At 37.7% G+C, this 20531-nt stretch overlaps 1 protein-coding gene across 1 annotated transcript in view; it reads left to right on the top strand.

Annotated features, from left to right (window-relative positions):
- Positions 1 to 833: 833 nt before the first annotated feature.
- The window catches only part of runx2b (RUNX family transcription factor 2b), a 51417-nt gene continuing 31719 nt past the window's right edge, over positions 834 to 20531 (top strand). Inside the window, exons 1-4 of the mRNA XM_051139254.1 lie at positions 834 to 1280; positions 1483 to 1593; positions 18855 to 19114; positions 20323 to 20479. Of these exons, the coding sequence (XP_050995211.1) occupies positions 1536 to 1593; positions 18855 to 19114; positions 20323 to 20479 (475 nt within the window). The 5' untranslated portion in view covers positions 834 to 1280; positions 1483 to 1535. The remainder of the gene's footprint in view (positions 1281 to 1482; positions 1594 to 18854; positions 19115 to 20322; positions 20480 to 20531) is intronic.

Raw genomic sequence — 20531 nt, 5'->3', positions numbered from 1 at the left:
GTCTCATTTTGTCACGTAACACCACTACTTGTTGGGGGGGAAAAGTTAGTGGAAAAACTACACTGTTTTGAACAAGCTGAGCTATTGTTGCACTATAGTTTAACTAGTTAAATGCCGTACACTGCAAAAAAATATTTTTGCTTGGTAAATATCAAAACATCTTTAAATCAAGGTAAATGTACATGAGAAGCAAGATGACATCAGATTTAAGTGTGAAAAAAAAAAAAAAAAATCTTTTAAGTAAAAGTGCACTTAATTTTGATACATTTTTCAATATTGTGATGTCTTAAATATGTCAAGTAAATGTATCTTGATTTAGATATTTTTTATATATTTGCTCTGGAAAACCAAATCATTTTTCGCAACAAGGTTCATTTTGGGCTGAAATGAAATATCTGACAGATTCCATACATTCCAGACTTTTGATAGAGTCTAACGACAGCATTCTTTATCTGTTTAAACAAATACCTACAAGCAGGATCATAGAGCCGCCCAGAGCCACTGCCAGGCAAACGTCTGCCTGCCGTGTGAAACCAGTGAGTCACAGAGCGTGATAGTGGTTTGTCACATGCTCATCTTCACACACCCGGCTGTCAGGTACCGAATAATGTATCGCCTCTTACAGGAATCCCTCATTTGGAGAACAGAGAGGCCGACTCATTCGCACACGCACGCGCATTTCGGTGCCAGGCATATGTTGCGTCTTTATGAGTAAGAAACTGAAAGAAGAGACGCACACCTCCGTGTTATGAGCAGCTCTCCTCACATCACCTCGGGGTCAGCGGAGACAGGCTGCAGCACGCCAAGCGACTGAGAAGGATGGAGAGGTAGAAAGAGAGAGGCGCGCATATGTTGGAGAGGGAGACGCTCGGCATTCACGCCCCCCTCCGAAGCCTCATGACTCACAAGGGGTGAGCAGCAGCAGCAGCAGCAGCAGCAGCATCACACCCACCCCTTCCCTCTCCAGTGCCAGGAAGAGCCGGCGAACCACGCGTCTCCAGAAGAAGGAAAACAGAGGAAGGCAGCGGAGGAAAAAAGTTGGCCCACACGGCTCCGGTGATGTCACAAACATGTGACCGTGCTTCTCCAGTGACAGTGTTCTGAGGGAAAGAAAAAAGATTTTTTAAAGGCTCGTGCCTCTTTGGGTTTGTGTGAAGGCTCCGCTCACCTCCCGAGCAACCACAGAACCGCAGAAAAGTTCGGCTCGGGATTTTTGCACGGCGGCGCGTAAATGGTTAACTGTCGCCGGTCAGCTTCAGGTTTGAGGACCGCACCAACCAGTAAGTACGCTTCAACCGCACTATCCTCTGCAACGAGCTTGGCTCCGTCCTGTCCAATAAGGCGACAGATTTTTGCATTTTTTCCTAAACCAGAACTGGTCATTACTTGTGGTCATGAAAATAGTTGATACAAAAACGCATTTCTTGTGGATGTTTTTTCCTTTTTTGCATCTTCCCCTGGCACGCCGCGCACGCCTCTTAGGTTGAGGCGTCAAGGGTCACCGAAAACCGCAGAGAAGCGAAATTTGGGCGACCATGGCATCCAACAGCCTTTTTAGTTCTGTGACCCCATGTCAGCAGAACTTCTTCTGGGGTAAGTGCCCGAGGTTTTCACCCTCTTTTCAACCGAGCGGTAGAGTGTATAATAAGGATCTGCGTTTTGAGAAGCAACAATCATGTGTTGATGTTTACAAACAGTCGCCTAGGCCAAGCCTGACTGCGTGTAGGAGCCGATGTACTGTAGATAGAAAGATCAGTTGCTGGAGTGTCATTTTCAGCGTAATGGATGCTTTTTGGGATGTGTGTCAAAAAGCAGGGGTGTGAAAGCTAATATAAAAGCAAATAAGTGAATGTTTGACATTGACTGTTAGTTTAGTGGGTGTGTACAAGCTGAAAGCCAAGAAGGGTTACAGTTGAGAAAACCACCTTAAACTCTTCAAAAGTTGAGAAATGCACTAGATAGTCAGTGCAAAATGCATTTAATTCGAATTATCGTGTGCACAACGCTTGCTAGCATTTTATATATGTGCAAAAAGTTTTTTTTATTTATAGATTTATTTATTTTTTTATGTTTGTGCAGAAATATACTATTTAAGAATGTCTGAAATTTTATAACAGGCAAGCACAAATCCATATTGTGCATAAGGAAATGTGGCTTTCTCATGTCATGGAGCAAAAGTAAGAGAGCCCATTCATTCTGATCTATGGCTTTTGCCGAATCCTCCAAGAGAAATGTTGTAAAGCCGTTTTCAAGTCTGAACGTCTGCTTTCCAAACACAGCTGTGCGAGGCCTGTTCCCTCAGCACGCGTGCTGTTCTCTGCCGTACTCACGAACCCAAGAGCCACTTGCAGCAATCAGTGCCTTCTATTAGCATGTTAACCTCTGACCCTCGGCGTGCTCCCAGGGGTGAGACTAGACCAGGATGAGAACGGGACGGGGGAAAGCTTAACGCCTGCTGTAGGGCAGCATGTCTTGATTGTGGTTAGTGCAGATATGCAGAGTAAAAGCCCACCTGAGACCCTCACTCTGTTCAGTTTCTGTGTGGTTTTATTGCAAGAGGAACAGTAGATGCTTGGCTTAAATTCTCAGTGATTTGCAATGTTTTTTTTATGCTCAGGGAGCATAACTTTTTAGATTTGGTGGATAATTGCCTTCTGATTCCAGATCTGTTTAACCCTCATGATCTCTTTGGGATATTAGAGACAACCAGTTCTGTTTGATAGCTCACAAAATTGATTTCAACTTGCTTTGTAAGTCCTTCATGAAAGAAATTACTTCTGTGTGTGTTCTTAAGGACCCCAGATATAAATCATGAGTAAACGTAAGAGTTATTTTACAGTATTTTTTTCTACAGTATGTTGTTAATGAGGGCATTTTTTATTTATATACATTTTGTTGACTTAATTTTGTGAGTTTGATTCAAATTTAAACCTATTTTTTGTTACCTGCGTAATAGATTTTAATTAGGTCAGAGGAGCATATTAGAAAAATATGATGATGAAAATAAAAGGCTAGTTTTGAAGTTAGTAATATTATTTTAAACATACAGCACTGAGGTCTTTGTAAACATTAATGCTTTCAGCATTTGCAAATGTATTTAAAAAATGCATTTATATATGTTTAATATGTTTTAAACTTTTCACGTTAATGTGAGCTGATAGATATCATGATCAGTGAAGAAGTAGGCGACAGAAAAGAAACCAGACCCAAACAGACACATTATATTTCATTCAGGCTCCACTATTGAGAGATTTGGATTTAATTAAGTAGAAAACATTCTCTGTAACGCTGCCTAATGGCAGATGGGTGTGGAGTAATTGTCTACATGTGTGGCATGAGACAGACTCGCTAGGTTTCTCCAGGGCATATTTTGTTGCTCATTATCAAAACCGAGCTGTACAGTATTGACAATTATTCCATGGTAGCAATTATCATTTAGCGAAAATGTAAGGGAGGCTTTTAAAAAACAAAAAACAAAAAAAAAACTAAGACTGATGAAAGAAAAGAAGACGGTTTAGCGACTCAAAGTCCGTAAGCATTCCAGAGAATCCAGGAATCCCAAATAATTCGAGAGCAACATCAGACGAGTATTAAAAGGCAGCTTCTGTTGCATGCGTCGTCTGCTCAGATCCCACCGCCCGCCGTCATTCCAGAGACATCTTAAAAGCAAACCAGACTTTGCTTTTTCCAAAGCAGTGCCAGAGCAGGGAAGCCCTCTCATCAATAGGTAATTGAAGCGAGGGGAAAATCTCTGACCCTGAGCTGCTGCAGCAGCTTCTGTAAAGGAGAGGACCATCTAAAAATATCATCAAAGCCATATTCATTTGGTGCTATTTAATTGTAGCTGGCGAACAAACATGCAATTTTCAACAGCAATTTTTAGATATTGAATGATCCTTTGGGTGTATTCATTCACTAATAGTCAGGTAGAGCTTTGTGTCTAAATTGCGTCTTTTATGAAAGGACTTTGAGGTTATAATCTCTTCAATCACTGCTGCTTAATTCTAGAACTTAAATAACATAAATCACAAATGAAAAATCAGTAACAGATATTATTATAATTATAAAAATGAGGCTGGTTTGCTTTTGAGATGTCATGTGTCAGTCGGTGGTAGGTATCTATCTGTCTATCTGTCTATCTATCTTACATTCTCACTAAATAATAACTGCTACCATGGAATAACTATGCATACAAAATTCTTCACAAAAACAGCCAGAGGTATGTATTTATTTGTGACTATGGACCACAAAACCAGTCATAATGGTCAATTTTTTTAAATTGAGATTTATACATCATCTGAATAAATAAGCTTTGTATAGATGTATGGTTTGTTATGATACGACAGTATTTGACTGAGATACAGCTATTTGAAAATCTGGAATCTGAGGGTGCAAAAAAATTAAAATGTTGAGAAAATCGCCTTTTAAAGTTGTCCAAATGAAGTTTCTTTGCAATGCATATTACTAATCAAAAATTAAGTTTTTATATATTTACAGTAGGAAATTTACTAAATATCTTTATGGAGCGTGATCTTGACTTAATATCCCAATGATTTTTGGCAGAAAAAAGAAAAATCGATAATTTTGACCCATAAAATGCATTGTTGGCTATTGCTTTAAATATACCCATGCAACGTATAACTGGTTTTGTGGTCCAGAGTCACATTTATGTAGATTTGCACAGTTTGAATTGAAAAAGTGAAAGAGAAAAGTCACATGGCAGGAAGCAGTGTCGTGATTGGCCTGTTGCCTTGTTAATGTTATAATGGCAATCTATGTTCTTTTAATCATTATGATTGAATCATTATATTAGAGTGTTGCATATTAATCTTTAATATGTTTGAAACAATCTAAACAGTGTTTAAACAATTAAACTTGAGAACTGAATGTTTAATGTGATTCGGTTTTATGAAAAACATGTTAAAATGATAATTCACCCAAAAATGTTCATTTTGTCATTATTAACTCAGTGTTGTTCCAAACCTGTATGACTTTCTTTCTTCTTTGGAACATAAAGTAAGATATTTACAGATATCTTTATTCATGCAATAATGCCAGTGAGGTCCAAATGTTTTCTTTATTTTAGTCACACAAGTTTGAAATGGCTTGAGTAAATTATCTAAATTATTTTACAAAAAGTATTATAGTATTGACTCCTTGTTCATAGTAAGGTAAAAGTCCATGAAAACATCAAATGCAAATGTAACAGTTTCATTTCAGACATCCACAACATGCTTTGAAACAATAAAAAGTGCTATATAAATAAGTTTGACTTGCCTTTGAATTGAAAACATCACTGAAATTAGTCTACACTTAAAAATAAAGGTTCTTTATTGGCATTGATGGTTCCATGAAGAAGCTTGAACATCCACAGTGGAAAAAGGTTCTTTAGATTTTTTTAAATGTTCTTCCAGTTCTTTTAAGAACTGTTCCCTGAAAGGTTCTTTGGGAAACCAAAAATGGTTCTTCTATGGCATCACTGCAAAAACACCCTTTTGGAACCATGAAGAACCTTGAACATCCATGGAACCTTTTTAAATGCAGAAAAAGGTTCTTTATAGTGGGAAAAGGCTCTTTAGATTTTTAAAATGTTCTTCAAAATGGTTCTTTGAAGAACTGCTCACTTGAAAGGTTCCTTGGGGAAGCAAAAATGGTTCTTCTATGGCATCACTGCAAAAACACCCTTTTGGAACCTTTATTTTTAAGAGTTTAAGCTGAAATTATATGTCCCAAAAGGGCAGATTCTTATAAGATAAATAGGTAAATAAATAATGAATTAGACATATAAATAATAAATAACGCCTGTTAAATTTTGATTACCATGGGTGGGATGTATTATAGTGTCCGACACCGGCCTTTGATCTTCCAGATGAAGCTGGTAGGAACTGATGAATGAGAAAAGGAAGAGGTAATTTGATTAATGCACTTAGTCATACAGCTGAAGAGCATGAAACCGATCTCTTTTGTCATGGCCTCAGCATATGCACAGACTGAGCGCTGGAAATGACAAAGGCTGGACATATAGCATCACGATGCAGCAGGTACCATCTCTTAATTTGGTTCAATTACCATCCCACACACTTCCCCTTAAGGGTAGAGGTGTTAAATAGATCAGTTGCACACCTGAAGAGTAGTTTGTTGGCACTGGGACGCCAGTTCTAGCTAAGGACACCCACACAAGCCTAATGCTGTAATCTGAGCGGCCCAGTGACACGAACAGGAAGAAGTTAAAAAAAAAAAAAAAAAAGGCAGGGATCGCCTTGCACCTCAGAGCCGGTGCAATAGGATGTCACAGGAGACAAATGGCCAGATCAGACACCACCCATCTGCTTCGGCGGAGACCTTTGTCATCGTCATCATGTTTCCTCCCACACGTTTAAACGCGATAGCTCAATCACACTCGGCACAAAAGGCCCCTATCTGTTGTAAAAAAGAAAAAAAACCTCGAATCACTGACGTGCCACCTGCGCTGCGTCCCGCACCGGACCTGAAAAGGTTTCAGGGAGGCGTTCCCGCCTACAGCGGCCCACACACACTTTCACAAAGGCCGAAATGAAATATGCACGCGGCACAAAGCCCGGAGAGAGAAGGAGAGCGCACACCTTGGCACTGCGTTCGGTAATTGCCTTTGATGTCACGCTACCATTGTCCTGGGAAATCCATGCGTGGGGCTGGGATCTTCTTTTCAGCTCTCAATTCACTTTTACTCAACACGTATTCAGAAGGGATATAGAGGGAAAGCCCTTTAAAGTCTTCAAAACAGCACTTTGAACTTTAGTCAAACAGGACAGGTCTTTTACACTTCGACATGTCCTCCTGAGTTTTATTTTAGATGCTCTTTAATGTTCTTTGAATAGCAAGGGTAAATATGCACGGGCAGCAAATGCCAGGCACTTCAAAGCAGTAACATGTAATTACAGCACATTAGTTGATTTGTTGGTGGCGTGCATGTCTCTGTGTTGTTTTGATGTGTATGTGGGAAAAGGAATGTCTGTTCTCTTAGGCAAGAGAATGGCAAAAACACTGATTTAACAAGAAACTTCCCACAGAATTTAAAGCATATTGTGATTTTATTTTTTTTTAAACATCGGCTCTGTTCCAAAAAGCTGGTGAGCTGCTTCACTGCCTACTTAGAGGGTATCCTAAGCATCAAACGTCATAAGTGGCTTGTTTTGGGATGCCGTTCAAAAGTTTGGAGCTGGTTTGATTTTTTTTTTTTTTAATTTTTTTAAATGTTTTTAAAAGAAGTCTCTTGTGATCGCAAGAGAAAATACAGTAAAAACATTGTGAAATATTATTACCATTTAAAATAGCTGTTTTCTCTTTTATTGTGAAATCTAATATATTCTTGTGAGGCATAGCTGAATTTTCAGCATCATTACTCCAGTCTTCAGTGTCACATGATCCTTCAAAATCATTCTAATATGCTGGCTTGCTGCTCAGGTAACATTTTTTTATTAATATTAATGTTGAAAACAGTCATAAAACAGTTGAACATGCTGCTCATGTGCATCTTATCTAGTTGTTTTTGGTAAAACATTCCATCGTAGTTCGTCTTCAAGAGTTTTGTTCTCTTCACCCCATGTCTTGGTGTTTTCATCCAAGATTTTTATGCAGTATCCCGAAATTTGCATAAAAATATGTGGATTGAAACCCGGCTATTGTTTTAAACTTTCTGTGAGAAAATGCACTTCAAAGAGAGAATGACAGCAGTATTTTCAGGCCAGTGTTTTTCTTCTTAATGTCATTTTTTTTTCTTTAGAAGAAAGGCAATATTGTCTGGGAGGATTATACTTGACATACATAAATGTGTTTTCTTTAGTCATATTTTGGTCTCTCATTTGTTATGTGCCAAATTTCAAATTAATCACAACTTAAAAAGCAATAAACTGTGGGAACAGTGTATTTAAAGTGGTAATTGTTGTTAGTACAACATAAAAAAAATTAAATTACGACCGCCAAAGACTGTGAAGACATGAAGATCCAACTCTTTTTCTCACTGTCATCAAGTTGCTTTGCAATTTCACAAGTTTCTTTTAATCACAAATGAATTGAGAAACAAGCATCCAGAAACCCAGTGTGGCCCGTTCTCTTCTGAATTCAAATAGTCCCAAAAACAATCCCACATATATGTGAGCACGCTCTAGCCACATGTTCATACCAGCCTACACTTGACCACCGGTATACACACTCAGCCCACGCGCTGCCCATGACCTTCCCCTTCAGGGACAGTGGAATTTATCTCCTTGGTAAACAGCAACCAAATGGCCACTGGGACAGTCCTCAGGGCTTAAGAATTACGGTACGGTTAACCCAAGTCTAACAGAGCCAGTTCTTTACTACTCTTTGCCTTCAGCACGACCCTGTGGTGATGTGTCATCGCGCTAAGTGCATGCATTTCTTTTTGTATTTGGGTCAACATGCAACGTAAACTTGTTTTCACCACAGGATGAAAAAATGGAAAGGTTAATAAGGTTTATTTTTCAGAATTGTAAGATTTCAACTCAGAGTTGCAAGATATAAACTTGTTAACTAATTAACTAATTTGCAAGTATATAACTCAAGTATAAACTAGCATTTTTGAGAAGACACAACTTTTGTGATTTTTAACAATGTACAAGTAAGTGCTGAATAACATTAAGCTTAATAAATGCTGTAGAAGTATTGTTCATTCTTAGTTCATGTTAAGTAATGTACTTAACTTATGTCAACTAATGAACCTAATTGTAAAGTGTTGCTGAAAAATTCTTAGATATAAAATCACAATTCACTCTGCATTTATCTTTAGAATTACGACATTAACTCACAATTTGCACATTTAAAACAAGCAGTTTGCAATTTCAACACAAATTTGCAATTGTGAAAAAAAAAAAAAAAAAAACTGAATTGTGAGGTATACATTTGCAATTGCGAGAAAAAGTGTTGTGAGATGACAAGGTTTTATTTTTTATTTTGTGTTAAAAAAAAACATGAAATTTTAAGATGTAAACTCAGAATTCTGGTCAGAATTGTGAGGTTTGGAAATTGCAAGACAAAAAGGCAAAATTCTGAATTTTTTTTCTCAGAATTGTGTGAAAAATTCAGAGTTGCATTTTTTTCAGGCTCAGACATTATTTGTAGCAGTGGTTCTGAAGTGGTATTATTCAGAACCGAACGTGTAAAATGTTGTTTTTGTTCACCTTTTTTACTTTTTATTTATTTTTTGCATAATATTTAGCTAATGGTATTAATCAAATATGCAAAAAACAAATAAATAAATAAAAGTGACAAGACAGACTTGATAGGAAAATTCACATTTCCATGTCATTTGCATTTAGTTTTTTATTTTCGCTGTTAACTCCAAACCAATCAGAACAGACCTGCACATGTTGGGTTGAGAAGCACTGATTTATCGTTCCTTGAGGGGAAGTTCATAGGAGGCTACTGTGTTTAAAGTTTTCAGCGTATTCTGTTTTGTTGTGTGATTTATTTCCATTTGAAATTGGTGTTTTATAAAGATCAGACTGTCTGGCCCTGAAGCTAGTTACACAATAACATATACAATTAGTGCAATTGGATGGCCTCCAGGGTTTTTAATCAGCAAACTAACTTATATTTAATTAGACTTAGATGTGTTGCACATCTAGATCAAGATCTTGATGTCTAGAGGAGATATACACAAGGATAATTGTTTTCATCTTTTTGAAAAAAGAAATACATATGTATATATTATTATATTAAATAATTATATAAAATAATATTAATAAAATGATCATGATGTGTAGAGAATAAATATTGCATTTCAGAAAGTCACAGTTTTTCATGCTGTAAGGCGTAGAAAGTTTTTATAGTTCAGGCGTTTTATTGTTGTTTAACCCTCCCAGTTTAGGAGTTAAATAAAACGAGGAATACAACGCAGTGAATTTGAGACATCTGAGATCCCTGCAGTTAAATGCCAAAGAGTCATTTTGTTCAATTCTGAAAATGTCTAGATTGCACTGGTATGTCACAGGCAAACCACAGGCGTATCTCTCCTAAAGTGCTGCGATTACCAATAATATAAATTCTCCCAATGGGATTCGGGAAGTCAGTCAAATGTTCCTTCACGAACTGAAATTCTTCTGAGTTTGGTTCAACACCCCAAATTAGATATCATTTGGATTTCGGCTGCTGCAGAAAAATTGCTCCAACTTTTGCATGAAGCAAAGACTATTGCATTTACTGTAGTTTCATTGGGGCTGCACGAAAAGAGCTGCAAAAGTCATTAATCATTTCAATCTATTGGAACACGTTCACTTGTATATCATCTTCAGGGGTGCCTCAGGAATATCCGCATGTCATTCTTGTGTGGACAGAGAATTCATATTTTGTTGAAACCATCAGTGAAATGGTGAATAAGGATGTAAAAGTATATGGAGAGTTCAGACATCTGACATTTTTCTTTAAAATAAGCATTTTTATCAGGCTCCTATGTATAGGTTTCTACCTAAGTACCGGTACTTCTGATTGGGCTGAGGCTGGGGTTTAATGAGTTTGAAGTAAAAGTGTTTGATGGACATATACTACGTGTCGAGAGCATTCGCTCAGTATGATTATCTCATTTTTGACCAAGGTGGCCTTTAGAGTGTTTTTCATCTGAACTCTTCATATATTGTTCAAATGTTTGTTTTCAGTAAGACCGTTTTAAAAAGATTAATAGTTTTATTCAGCATTAAATTGATGAAAAACGACAGAATAATCTTTATCATGCCGTGGAGGAAAAAAAAGACGTCTGCGTGTTGAGAACCTATTACTTTTTTGGCCATTTAAACACATTCAATCAACATCCAGTGCTGTAACAGGGTGAGAGAGTTCAAAGAGGATGAATATAATCTTTACAGGCTGGAGTCGATTCCGAAAGAAAATATTCCCAAACCCTAAGTCATTGTGGCAGTATCATTACCCTATACTTGCAGTAGCATTTTCTCTCAATTACCTCCCTGCTATCGTGTTTAGCCTGTTGCAGTAACCATCACGAGAGTCGGAGACTGGGAAGACTAAACTTTTTTTTTTTCCTTAGGTTTTTGGGTTGTGTTACCATTTTCCCTTAAGCACCGGGAACGACCAGCTCTAGTTGAAATGTCTTAAAAGAATAGAAAGCTGGACAGGTTTGCTCCCCTTGAGAATGATTCGATTTCGAGCAAACAATGGCAGCCTTATTTTTATGCAAAAGAAACATCAGACCAGTAGCCAAGCAAATCACCTGGTTCCACAGACTTTTGACGTGCTGGAATAATTCATTTAATCCACTGCTGTGCACATATGGCCGGGTTATATTTTACCGCTTTTCTAAGGTTTACGTTCGAGAGAGAGCAACTCTTTGCAGCTGCTGTAATATCCCGACTTTCCCTTTTTTTCTTTTCATCTAGACTTTTTCTATTTTAAACACCTGAGCACAAGCCCTCCTGCATCCAAACAGCGAAATAAAGCTGGAGCTGTACAGCGGCGAGGTGACAGGCGATAGTTCCCTTTGCGAGTTGCTTTCTGGATACCTGCCTGTTTCGGTTGTCCTCCAGTTACTCAATCCATCAGTAGTTCATATTATACAGCCAATAAATCATCCTCAATCTACTGCGGGATGAGGTGAAATCCCCCCACATAAATCTGCTATTAGTTTTACCTTGCACACATAATAGAACTAACTGACTGTGGATACATGAGAACGGCGTAATAACTATAAATATTTTTCAACTAACCAGGCCGTTTCAGAGAGGAAGTAGAGCCGTGCAATCCACAGCGGAAGGGGAAAGTGTGAGGTGGAATTCTCAAGGTTAATCTGGTCCAAAATAAGCACGCTCTTGTACAGAAGTGATACCCGACCCTCGTCCAGGAGTGCCTGGTGTGAGGGTCTGCTATAGACTGATCCCTTGATTATTCTTCAGACTCTGCTGAATAAATCACTAATCCACACTCACTCAGTTACACAGCAGATATCAGCTGGAAATGCAACCCCTAACCTATGCATGTAACCCCTTTTGTGGGGTGAATGTTTTATTTTAGATTTTGTGAGGTTTTGGATGATAAAACAACAGAAACAATGTCCAAAAATGGCAGTATTTTACCAACTAAGCAATAATACTTTAAGTTTGTTAAACACGTCGATACTGAGTAACTTGCATTACACAGTATTGACCACTTTAATTTAATTTTAATTTAATTTAAATTAATGTTTAATTTCATTTAATTTAATGTTTCATTTAATTTAATATTTAATTCAATTTGATTAAATTTAATTCAGTGACCTTCTTTATGAGTGAGCTACTGAATCATTCAATTAACCGATTTGTTCAAAACACTCATTCATTCAGTAACAAAACTAGTGACCATTTTCATGAGTGAGCCACTGAATCATTCCATCAACTGATTTGATTAAAACTCTGATTCGTTCATAAACAAAACTAGTGACTTTGAGTGATCCATTGACTCATTCAACCAACCAATTAGTTCAAAACACTGATTAATTAACAAAACTAGTGACCGTCTTTATGAGCGAGCTGTTGAATCATTTAATCAATGATTTGTTCAAAACACTATTTCATTCAGTAACAAAACTAGTGACAATTTTTATGAGTAAGCCACTAAATCATTCAAACAACTGATTTGTTTGAAACACTGATTCATTTAGGAACAAAACAAGTGACTGTTTTTATAAGTGAGCCATTGAATCATTCTGTTAACTGATTTGTTCAAAACACTGATTCATTCAGGAACAAAACTAGTGACCGCTTTCATGAGAGTGCAACTGAATCATTCGATCAACTGATTTGTTTAAATCAGATTTTTTCAGGAACAGAACTAGTGACCATTTTTATCTCATTCAATCAAAACACGGATTCATTCAGGAACAAAACTAGTGACTGTCTTTATGAGGAAGCAATTAAAGTATTCGACCGACCAATTCATTCAAAACACTGATTAATTAACAAAACTGGTCTTTATAAATGTGCCGTTGAATCATTTAAACAACAATTTGTTCAAAACATTAATTTTTCAATTATTCATTCGGGAACCAAACTAGTGGCCATTTTTATGAATGATCCATTGAATTATTCAATCAACCAGTTTGTTTAAACACAGATTCATTTAGGAATAAAACTAAAGACATTAGAATCATTCGATCAACTGATTCATTCAAAACACTCAATCATTCAATAACAAAACAAGTGATCGTCTTTGAGTCAGTCATTTGATTATTCGATCAAACAATTCATTCAAAATACTCATTCATTCAGTAACAAAACTAGTGCCCATTTTTTTTGAACGAGCCATTGAATTGATCAACTGATTTGTTCAAAACACTGACTCATTCAGGAACAAAACTAGTGACTGTCTTTATGAGCAAATCATTGAATCGTTCGATCAACCGATTTGTTCAATAGACTTATTAATTCATTCATTCAGTAACAAAACTAGTGACCATTTTTATAATTGAGCCACTGGATCATTTAATCAACCAATTTGTTCAAAACACTGATTTGTTCAGTAACAAAACTAGGGACCATCTTTATGAGTGAGCCATTGAATCATTCGATCAACTGATTCATTCAAAACACTGATTTATTCAGTAACAAAACTATTCATAGTCTTTGAATAAGCCAGTGAATCATTCAGTGTTTTGAATGAATTGATTGAGTGATTTAATGACTCATAAAGTGACAAAGATATTTAGTTTACTGGCCTAAACTATGTAACTGTCAGAAAGAATCACTGACAATCCACACAACATTGGCGTCTCTAGACCAGTAAGCTAAATATCTTAGATACATTTTTTTTTAAATATAAATCTTTAATAATTGCATATTTTGTAATTATTAAAAGTATAAATGTATCTGTGTTTTTTCGACATGTTCATAACATGATCAAGCATCTTGCTGTTTCTGTGGTTAGCTTATTAAGACGTTTGCAAGCAGTGGGTAAAAATACATGAAAATTCAATTAATATATGAATAATATTTAATTATTATTTTGTTAATATTTATACAGAATGCATTTCTATCTGTTGCCAAATTCCAGTTATTCGTTGGAATATCAATATGAAATTATTTCAACACACACAGTTCACATGCGGAACTGAACCAATACATAACTAGTTGCACGCTTAAACAGTACTTGAAGTCAAGGAAGATGATAAATCTTTGAATCATCGCCATGGCAACAGCCTTCCATCTCCTGTACTTGACTTCAATGTTACGGGTATTTTAATGGGAGCCTTTGTCACATATTACCAGTCTTTTTATTCCCCTTTTCCCCCTCACAAGCCACAAAAGTTCCTTTTCTGTTCCTATTTTTATGTACAAGTGATCTCAATTAAGGACCTCCATGAAGGCAAGAGGCGGCAGACAGTCATGCCAATGAGAGCAAAAAGGAAATTGTCTTTGTAGCCTGCCACCACCACCACCACCACCGCCACCCCCCCAAAACCAGCCCCCACATCTCCATCTCCATCACCACCACCGCCACCACCACAGGCCCCCCACTCCACTTTCCATAACGAACACAGCACGCTTCCAAAAAAACCATCGTGTTCCTGAAATTTGCGACCATAACACGGGTCCAATTTGCTTTTTGAGCCAGTTCTTGTGCCTCTCTGGCAGACCGAAGTCCTGAAGGTCTCGTCTGCAGTGATGATGTCACTAACCAGTCAATGACAAAATGGCAATTATGGGCTCAGATTAAATCTGAGGGTTGAGAGGATGTTGAGAAGGTCTTCCTGATGAGGTAAGGCTATTCTGCGTACGAATCATCACCATCCTGCTCGCTCGCGCGCGCACACATGTTCTTCCGAAGCGTGCCAAGGATGGAAAGTAACTATTTAAAATTGGAAGCCTCCATAGCCCCATCAAATTGCTCCCCACATAAAGCCATAATTAAGTGTCTCAAAAAATGCACCACTGTGAAATGGAGCCCTGATCCAGGGACTTAAGTGGCTGTACTTTTCCTCTCAACCGTCGAAAGAATGCGGGACGAGAAAGAAGCGGAGAAAAACACTCATGTAGCACGTTACATAATCCCAGGGCTGTATGAATCTGAATTGGAGTCATTTGGATATCATTAAAGCCCTGGAGCTCAGTGTCTCTTCGTGTTTACATTACCAGTCAACAATGGTTTCTTTGTCCCGTGTCATCACTTATAATTCGCCGTGAGGGGGGGAGAGTGTTGCTGGCTCATTTTTTTTGCGCGACTACTTGTCTGGTTGTGTTGAAACTGGCCTTTTTCAATACGCAGGCCATTTTTGATGAGCTACCCGCGCCGGATTACGCTGTCAACCCCGTTAAGAGCTCGGCGTATCACGCCATCAGCAGATAAGGGTTCGGTTACGTTCGGCTTATCACATCATCAGCGTTTGAGCTGTTTCGAGTCCAGCGCGAGTGTCTGGTGACAAACGGCTCAGAATGGCGCGTGGTAATCCCGCACTCTTGCTCGGTGGACGGCTCCTAACCCCTCATCTTTGCAGCACATCATAGCCAGCTGTGTGGGCTCCTCTTGGCTCATTAGGAGATCAAACGAGACGCCCGAAAAGAAGTGGGCAGAGCTCTCGAGGCACAGTGAGCCACTCGAATCACGTGCGCTCGCTACGCCGATATTGCTGGCAGATGGCGGCCATACTGTACAGGCAAAGTGGATTCAGATGTGACAAATGCTCTTTGATATCTCGTTGTGTATATGATTTAACACGCCTCTCTGTTTGGACATGTCGACAGTCGCTTTATTTCTCTTATTAAGTTTTATTTGCATCATGGATAGCCGTGAATCTCGCGTGCATCTGATTGAGCGCACGCATCTGCTAGGAGTTATTACCATAAATCGTTTCTTTTTGCATTAGGTTTATTTTATTGTCCTAACAAATCAGAGAGCAAAAATCAGGGAAAACTGTTGGGTGTTTTTTTGAATACCGTTGTAACTCTGATTTATCTTTTTATGAATTGGAAATTGATCTTTAATAACATTAGCCAATCTTGAACACATTTTCGGTGCTCAGGGCAAATGGAGATGGAGTGTAATTCAATCGCAACTTGTATAACTCAAACTATTTTTCTCTCTCTCTCTCTTAACAATGTGCCAGATGCATGTCAGTGCTTCCTGAAGCTTTTTCTATCCCTCCCACGTACAAGATACTCAAAATGTACCCATGAGACCACCGCCACCCCCTCTCATGCCACCCTGCAAGACTTTAATACAGTATATGTGAGCAAAGCTGCTTTACAGTTTTCCAGCTCAAGTTATGAATCCGTATTCCTAAGCAGTTCATAATTTGATTTTGTTAGCGTGCTTTCAGTTGGTTTGATTGTTTTCATGGCAGATATCTAAAGGTAACATTGTAAATATCTTTATCTTCTTTCACATTTTCATTCTCTGTTTTTCAGGAACACATTTAAGGCTAATGCATTTCCCTACTGAAATATTATGTTTGTACCAAGACAAACATTTGGCAAAATTTTGATTGACTGTTGTCACTGATTAAACAAGTTTGATTTCTCTTGCACGGTTCTGCCAAGAATAATTAGACACTTTGTTTATATCCTATTTGGTTTATTGGCTGTGTCTGTGTTCCCATCAAAGTTATGGACCTATTATTCGGATCATTTTTTTAAATGTGTGAAACATATTGCAACACTTATGACTTGGGTTAATCGTTATCCGTGAGCCTGTTGAGTCAGAGGGAGAGATTGCCATCTACAGTATCACTGAGAGATGGAGAGTTAGTGTTATTAAATGACACATGCTTTAGTTGCGCTGCCAGAACATTGAAGGCTGTGTATGGATACAGGGTTCAGAGAGTCAAAAGAAACTTTGCTCAAAGGGTGTTAAAACGCCAGCCTGTTTAGTCTGTGCTTTATGAGGTAGAGGTGTGTGTAGTAAGTGTATAATATGATTCTGAAAATGTTCTGTCACTATGGCTCACTCAAATTATCCCAGCATGTTGCTCTGTGAGTCACACTTTCACAGACAGAGGTATGAGCAGTTTTCTGTTGAACTCCACTGAAGTTTCTTTAAATGAAAGCCAGAGGGTATTTTTATAAATTGTTTTACAATGTATTTTAAATCTAATACATCTAATAATTCCAGTATTTGTCAGAAAAAGCAATCATTTTATATTTTTGCTATTACAGTTCTTTTACTGTTAAAATGTGACCTTGGACCACAAAAGCAGTCTTAAGTAGCACGGGGTTTTTTTTGTAGCCATAGCCAAAAAATACATTGTATAGGCCAAGATTATATATTGTTTTCTTTTATGCCAAATGTACAAATGTTCCATTAAGATATTTAGTAAATTTCCTACTGTAAATACATCAAAGATTAATTTTCGATTAGTAATCTGCATTGTTAAGAACTTCAGTTGGACAACTTTAAAGGTGATTCTCTCAGTATTTTGATTTTTTTGCACCCTCAGATTCCAGGTTTTCTCGGCCAAATATTGTCTTAACAAACTATACATCAATTGAAAGCTTATTTATTCAGCTTTCAGATAAAAAAAATTGACCGTTATGACTAGTTTTGTGGTCCGTGGTCACAAATATTGTTGCGTAAAATTCTAATATTAATGTGACAACTTACCCCTTATAGTGTGACAACATAAACCCAGGTGTTGGGGCATGTTGTCACAAAAGTGTTTTTCTTGTGCTATAATAGTGAAAATGTTCAAAAGCTTTTAAATTTTAAAGGACAGACATAGAAATGAATCTAAAAATATTAAAACATGTATATCTGTATATGCAGATATGCATTTATACTTTCTAAATTCTAAGTATAATATGCATGTGAAAATTTACAATTGACCTTTTTTGGCCAGCATCTGAAGAAACAGTATTGTGAAGTTCATGTTGCAATCACTCTGTGGTTTAATTTCTGCTCATGCATATTCCATTGCCATTGCGCATAGAAAAAAGTGCCTGGACTAATTTAATAATGCCCTTTCTGTGACCGATTTCAAGGAAAACATAAAAATGATGTATTTTCTCATAATGCAGTAATTGAATCTATTCAGAACCACAAGAGGCAATTTATCCCGTTTCCATTCAGATATTATAAGTGATAACAGCCATGAAGTTTTAAACTTTCACAGGCAGAGTTACAGACTAAAGATATAAACGCTCACTGTGCTGTAGCTGCAGAATGACTTTAGCTGAAATTTAATGATGTGATCGGGACATCACGTGTTTGAGTGGCATCAGTGTAATGACTGCATGATGCTGGAACTGTATGAACCACAAAAAAGAGAAATCCATGTCTTCAAAGACCAACCACATTGGAAGCAACAAACATTTCGCCTCCTGAGATCTTTTCATCCTTTAAAGCCTAATTTGATCCTGCGCTCTCCAGGGAGCGCGATTACAGAAAACCTCACTGAACCTACACAGCAGAGACAAAATATCACCTTATACTTATTATTATCGATACTAATTTAACAGGTATTGTTTATGTGAAATCCGAGCGACTTGTAAGTCTTTATCCGGACTGGAAGCGATTGCGTGCCAGCGCGCTCTAGTGCCACTGAGAACGTTTTCTGTATTATTTTTTTAAGACGGATTGTTTAATCTGCTGTGATAAGATCAATAAAATCTTAAAATCTTTTCTGAGAGCTGACCAAACCGTACAAAATCTCGTTGTGGCGGTGAATTAAGCGCCTTTTAATACAGGAAACGTAGTTAATGACGACTGCGCGCAAAGCGCCAATTGAAGTCTGCTTGAGTGTGTGTAACCCGCAGCACTTCCAAAACTCATCAGACTGCAGCGCTGAGCGCACGGAGAGGGACTGACGGCGCTCCGTATACGCAAACACAGGACATACGTTGGTCTTTGGCTAATTCAGACTGTTGTGATGCGCATTCCCGTAGATCCCAGCGCCGGCCGGAGGTTCAGTCCGCCGGTGTCGGTGAAGATGAATGATGTGAACCCGAGCGCAGGACAGCAGCAGCAGCAACAGCAGCAGGACAGCGCGGTGGTGCCAAGACTCCGCGCACAAGAGAACCGTTCCATGGCCGAGATCATCGCCGACCACCCCGCCGAACTGGTCCGAACCGACAGCCCAAACTTTCTCTGCTCGGTTTTGCCTTCTCATTGGAGGTGTAATAAAACGCTACCGGTTGCGTTTAAGGTAAGAGCTTGATTTTTAAATCGGCTTTTTGGAAAATGCGATAGCTTTATGAATACAAAGTAATATGTGTAACATGGACACTATAACGAAAAGTGTTTGGGCGATTGTTGTTGTGTTTTAGTTTTTATGTCAGCTTAACTTTATCCAAAATATGAAGCTTGTGCAGGTCAAATTTCTATTGCGTTTTAACACACTGCCGACTCCGCTGACAAATAAGAATTGAATTATAGTGTTCTAAACACATTTAAACAACACTGATGATGATATATCATTTAAAAAAACATGCAAAGTACTGCCTAAATTTGCTTGGAATTAAATGCTAGGAATTGAGATTGTGTATTGAAAAATAGTAAAATGTCTATCAGTTTTAATTTGTACAAAAAGCACCTCTTACACTTTTATAAATTTCCGTCAGTTTTGCTGAATGTGTTTTGTCTTTTTTTTTTGTAAGGGATAGTTAGTGTGTCAGTAGACTGAATTGTGCCTTTGTACTATTTATACTCTTATAGGAGTGTGTGAACAGCTTTTATTTTTCGTAATAGCTTTAGACTTTACTGGAACATTTAATTTAATAAGAAATAATGAAATTGCGCTGGCATTATTCACTGTTTGATGTGTAATTCTGGCCTGTGGCAAATCTTTGCTCTTGGCTTGTGTTTATGGTCAGGCCTGTGCAGGTGTGGTTAGCTCTTAGGTAATTTGCCAGATTAGTAGCTACATTAGAGTAATGATGAAATAGAATTGCAAGATCATATGCAAACACATCGCCTTAGGTGCAATATACTTGCGACTGATGTTACCGACTGTAGTAATAAATCTGATGTAATCTAAATTTTTTAAATGTTTAATAGCTATAATGATAGATAGACATGCACACAGCATAGACATGCAAGAAAACTCTAAATATAGATTTAAAAAAAAAAAAAATCATTAAAATTTTCCCAACGCTTTTGTAGACTTCTTTAATCAGTTTTGCATTTAAAATTTTTTTTTTTTTAAATAATCATAATAATGTTAATATGTAATGTTATTAATGATTGTAATTAATATATTTCTTCCACCTTAAATGTGCATAAATATGCACGTTTGTGCAATCATTTGCATGAAATCTTGCTACTAAGGAACTGTCTGATGAAGCTGCTGAACTGAAAGTCTTGCATATGCGCACATGCACAGTTTAAAACGTTGCATCATTATTCTCTCCACAGGTGGTGGCCCTGGGAGAGGTTCCTGATGGGACGGTGGTCACAGTAATGGCTGGGAATGATGAGAATTATTCAGCTGAGCTCAGGAATGCTTCAGGTGTTATGAAGAACCAGGTGGCCCGCTTCAATGACCTGCGCTTTGTCGGACGAAGCGGAAGAGGTCAGTCCACCTTTTGAGAAATATTTCTGATTGTTGAACCGTCTAAATCCCT

Source organism: Labeo rohita, chromosome 20 (assembly GCF_022985175.1).
Source record: "Labeo rohita strain BAU-BD-2019 chromosome 20, IGBB_LRoh.1.0, whole genome shotgun sequence".
NCBI lineage: Eukaryota > Metazoa > Chordata > Actinopteri > Cypriniformes > Cyprinidae > Labeo > Labeo rohita.
Note: the sequence above shows the minus strand (reverse complement) of the source record. Positions and strands in the feature narration are given on the sequence as shown.